The 5,131-nt window shown below is 52.3% G+C and overlaps 1 protein-coding gene across 1 annotated transcript in view; it reads right to left on the bottom strand.

Moving 5' to 3' along the window:
* The window catches only part of LOC101762035 (pentatricopeptide repeat-containing protein At4g20090), a 2,830-nt gene extending 1,820 nt beyond the window's left edge, over window positions 1-1,010 (bottom strand). Inside the window, exon 1 of the mRNA XM_004966910.3 lies at window positions 869-1,010. Within this exon, the coding sequence (XP_004966967.2) occupies window positions 869-1,010 (142 nt within the window). The remainder of the gene's footprint in view (window positions 1-868) is intronic.
* Between the last annotated feature and the right edge of the window lie 4,121 nt (window positions 1,011-5,131).

The raw sequence follows: 5,131 nt of genomic DNA, 5'->3' as shown, positions 1-5,131 counted from the left end.
GCAGCAGCAGCATTCGCAGCGGGGGGTTAGGGAATTCTTGCAAAAATCTCTCTGATCTAGGGTTTAGGCTGTTAAGCCCATTACCGTCAAATCGTGGTGTTGGTAAACTAATGGGCCGGTTTCGAAAACCAAAAAAGTAAACCATTGGGCCTAACCCCTTCTAGGGAGGTCCCGAACGAGACAGATCATTAGATTTGGCCCACAGAATGCGCTCCAGGAAGCCAGCATGAATAATCTATACGTATGCGTGCGGACCACCTCTGCCCACTTTTTTCATTTGGTCCAACTTAATTTCGTTAACATGTGAGCCTAATTATTATTTACCACACAGATAGGTGGGTCCATATCGTTAACCATGCCCACGCCGCGTCCCTCCGATTGCCCTCCTCATCTCCTCTCCACAGTCGCACACGCATCCGCCTCCGCCGCCTCGCCTGTGTTGCCGCTTCGCTTGCGCCGTCCCCGCTCTGAGCTGCGCCCCAAGGAGTAAGCCTCCCGATCCGCCGCCGTCTGTCCCCCTCCCCCGCGCCACACCACTCGGGCTCCCTCCCGGAGTTCGCCGCCACCCCGACCTCGCCGCTCGAGCTGCGCCTGCACCCGCCTGTTGAACTGAATCTCGTGCATTCTTTAATCATTCTGCAAATACGTGATGCATTTTAGTTGCACGTTTACATTCCTAGCTAGTTGCATGTGTATGTAAGCCAGAACCGTGCTGTGTTCACGGTGCGGCCAGGAGCGCTCGCCGCCATGCTGCGCAGAAACCGTTCCCGCGCACAAGGCGGGCACGACGCAGCGTGAGCGCGCATGGCGGGGAGTTCGTTGGTCTTAGACCGTGTAATCACTGCGAATAAACAGTAACAACCACTACCAGAAAAGCTGCAACGTTTTGGCAGCGCCATTCTCTCGTGCCCGTGAGTTCTGTGTGATCTCGAGTTTGAGAGTGTGAGCGACGTCGGGTCTGTGGTGAGCGCGGACGCCGGAGCGTTGCAGATCGCCGTCGGTCCAGCCATTCCGGCAGCCGGCGCCAACATCTGGTATCAGAGCCGCGTTGTATGTTCTACGGTGGTTCCGTGAGCCCACCGCGGGAGCCGCCGAGGAAGAAACGCGTGATCCCACGCAGAACACCGGAGTCGAGGAAGATGGCCGGTGACGACGCGTCATCGAGTGTGGGACCTGGCAACGTCAGGGAGAGTTCCTTGATGTGGCCAATGCTCACCCGATCCAACTACACCGAGTGGGCCATGTTGATGCAGTGTAACTTTGAAGCGATGGAGCTATGGGAGGTGATCGAGCCCGGCAGCGCCAATGTCAGGAGAGCGCACGACAGGCAGGCTATGGGGTGCCTCCTCCGCTCTGTCCCGAAGGAGATGTGGCAGATGCTCGGGGCCAAGAAGACGGTGAAGGAGGCGTGGGGGACGGTGAAAAGCATGCGCGTTGGGGCTGACCGTGTGAAGGAGGCCAACGCCCAGCGTCTCCTGAAGGATTTCGAGAACATCGCCTTCAAGGAGGGCGAGTCCGTGGACGACTTCGCGATGCGTATTAACGCCTTGGCGGCGGATCTGCGTACCCTCGGCGAGGCCATGGAGGAAACCAAAGTGGTGAGGAAGATGCTGCGCGTTCTACCTCAACGCTACGACCAGATCGCGATCTCGATCGAGACTTTACTCGATCTGAAGAAACTGTCGCTGGAGGAACTTGTCGGTCGTCTCAGGTTGGCTGAGGATCGGATGGAGACCGAGTCCGTCACCGACAAGGCCGGTAGGCTCATGCTCACGGAGGAGGAATGGGTGTCGAGGAACCGCCATCGTCTCCTCCCAGAATCCTCATCATCCGGTGGAGGCGAGAAGAAGTCCGGATACACTCCGGGCAAGAACAAGAGCGGCGGGCGCTGCGACAAAAAAGAGCCCGTCATCAAGCTCACATCTGAGGGCACTCCGAGGCGGAAAGGGCGCTGCAGGAACTGTGGCATCTACGGCCACTGGAAGGAAGACTGCAAGAAGCCGCTTCGGAAGGAGCGCAAGGAAGAGGCACATTATGTGCAGGCGGAGTTCGAACAGCCGTCGCTGCTGCTGGCGACGGTGAACGCTGTGCGCGTCCAGCCGCGCGATGTTGTGGCATCAGATGTGAGTGTGATGCGACAAGTCGTGTATCTCAACGAGAAGGAGGTGTTCCCTGCCGATCGTGAAGAAGACGACGATGTCTGGGTCCTAGACACCGGGGCCAGTAATCATATGACCGGGCGGCGTGACGCGCTCGTGTCGCTGGACGTGTCTGTCGGCGGCATGGTGCGGTTCGGTGACGGATCATTCGTCGCGATCGAGGGCATCGGATCAGTGATGCTCCAAACAAAGCAGAACGGCCATAAGGTATTGACTGAAGTTTATTACATTCCCAAGTTGAAGAGCAATATTGTCAGTCTTGGCCAACTAGAGGAGGGAGGCTGCAAAGTTGTGTTAGAAGATGGTTTCTGCAGTGTGTTCGACGTCGAGCGTTCACTACTAGCTCGAGCACCTCGTGTTGGGAATCGTCTATATTTGCTGAAAGTGCAGCTAGCTGCTCCTGTCTGTCTGGTTGCCAAAGGGGATGACAAGGCATGGTTGTGGCATGGCCGATACGGCCACCTCAACTTCCGGGCGCTCCGAGAGCTCAGCGTGAAGGGAATGGTAGAGGGACTGCCACTGCTGGATCGTGTGGAGGAGTTCTGTGATGGCTGTGCTCTTGGCAAGCAGCATCGACAGCCGTTCCCACAAGTGGCAAACTACCGTGCTAAAAGTCCTCTGGATTTATTCCACACTGATCTCTGTGGTCAGATTAAGCCAAAAACTTCAGGGGGCAAGAGCTATTTCCTACTCATAGTGGATGATTATTCTCGGTATATGTGGATTGAACTTTTGACAACCAAAGGTGAAGCGTTCAAGTGTTTCAAGCGTGTTAAGGCACTAGCTGAAACCGAGCGTGGTGGGAAACTTCGTGCTTTTCGCAGTGATCGTGGAGGCGAGTTCAACTCCATAGAGTTCAAGGAATACTGTGACGAGCACGGAGTCAAGCACTTCACCACCACGCCGTACACACCACAGCAAAATGGAGTGGTGGAGCGCCGCAATCGGACAGTAGTTGAAATGGCTAGGTGCCTACTCAAGAGCAAGAGTGTTCCAGGAGAGTTTTGGGGTGAAGCAGTCACCACAGCTGTGTATCTGCTGAACCGAGCCCCTACAAAGAGTCTTCAAGGCAGGACACCCTATGAAGCATGGTACAAAAAGAAGCCCAAGGTACATCATCTTCGGACTTTTGGTTGTGTAGCCCATGTGAAGCAAGTAGGGCCAGGCATCACTAAGTTGTCTGACAGATCAACTCCAATGGTGTTCATCGGCTATGAAAAGGGAACAAAGGGCTATCGAGTTTATGATCCAGTAGCCAAGAAACTGCACATATCAAGGGATGTGATATTTGAAGAAGCTAGAGCTTGGAAGTGGCAAAGTGAAGCTCAGCCTGATCCAATTGCACCTGTGTTTGATGTGGAGTTCTACACTGTTACCGGACCGGGAACAGTAACTGAAAGTGCAGAAGCAGAAACTGATGGAGCAGCAGATAATACACTGTCTGAACCTGACTCACCCAACCAAGGTCAGTGGCATATCAATACTGATACTAGTGCTGATTCCAATCATTCTACACCACCAGGAAGTCCTACAGAGCAAGAGATTGTGTTTGCAACACCACCTACTGATTCAGGAAACTCAGAAAATCGGCAAGCGAGATTCAGAACTTTGGAAAGTATCTATGACACTACTGATGAAGTCCAGGAGTTTCAGTATAGTGGTTTGTGCTATCTTGCTGCAGAGGAGCCTAGAAATGTAGAAGAGGCACTGAATGAGCAGTGTTGGAGGGAAGCTATGGTCTCTGAGATGAACTCAATTCAGACCAACAAGACCTGGGAGCTGACAGCACTACCAGCAGGCCACCGAGCTATTGGCCTAAAATGGGTCTTCAAAGTAAAGAGAGATCCAGATGGCAAGATCTCTAAGCATAAAGCTCGGTTAGTTGCAAAGGGGTATGCTCAGCGTGAGGGGGTGGATTTTGAAGAGGTTTTTGCCCCAGTGGCAAGAATAGAGACAGTTAGACTGTTGATTGCTTTAGCTGCACAGAAAGGATGGCAAGTGCATCACATGGATGTTAAATCGGCATTTCTGAATGGTGACCTGAGTGAGGAGGTGTATGTACAGCAACCTCCTGGATTTGTTGTCAAGAATGGCAGTGGAAAGGTGCTCAAACTGAAGAAAGCACTATATGGGTTGCGTCAGGCTCCTAGAGCTTGGAATGCAAGACTGGATAAAGAATTGTTGAAGCTTGGCTTTGAAAGAAACCCACTGGAACATGCTGTGTATAGAAGGTCAGATAAAACAGGCCTGCTCCTAGTGGGAGTCTATGTGGATGATCTAATAATCACTGGGTCAAGTGAGGCAATCATTAATGCATTCAAGAAGGAGATGATGAGCAGCTTCAGTATGAGTGATCTAGGGCTGCTAAGTTACTATTTGGGTATTCAGGTAGAACAAAAGGATGGGATGACTACATTATGTCAGAGCTCATACACTCTGAAGATCTTGGAGCAAGCAGGGATGAAGGGGTGCAATGCCTGCAGTGTTCCAATGGAAAACAGACTGAAATTGAGCAAGAAGGATCAGTCACCACCTATTGACAAGACAAAATACAGAAGTATAATAGGAAGCCTGAGATACTTGGTGAATACAAGGCCAGACATCGCCTTTGCTGTCGGGATTGTTAGCAGATACATGGAAGATCCGAGAGCAAGTCACTGGGCAGCAGTCAAGCAGATTCTCAGATACTTAGCAGGAACAGTGAACTATGGCTGTGTGTATAAGAGGCTGGGTGATACTGAAATTGAATTGGTTGGATTCAGTGACAGTGACTTGGCCGGTGATGTCGATGACAGAAAAAGCACAAGTGGTTCGGTGTTTTTGTTGGGGACAAGTCTGGTGACCTGGGTGTCACAGAAACAAAGAGTTGTGGCACTCTCATCCTGCGAGGCTGAATATATTGCCAGTGCAAATGCAGCTTGTCAGGGCATTTGGCTCAGTCGGCTTCTTGGTGCATTGCTAGGAGTTCAGGC

Source organism: Setaria italica, chromosome IV (genome assembly GCF_000263155.2).
Source record: "Setaria italica strain Yugu1 chromosome IV, Setaria_italica_v2.0, whole genome shotgun sequence".
Lineage (NCBI taxonomy): Eukaryota > Viridiplantae > Streptophyta > Magnoliopsida > Poales > Poaceae > Setaria > Setaria italica.
The sequence above is the reverse complement of the archived record's forward strand: the minus strand, read 5'-3'. Positions and strand labels throughout refer to the sequence as shown.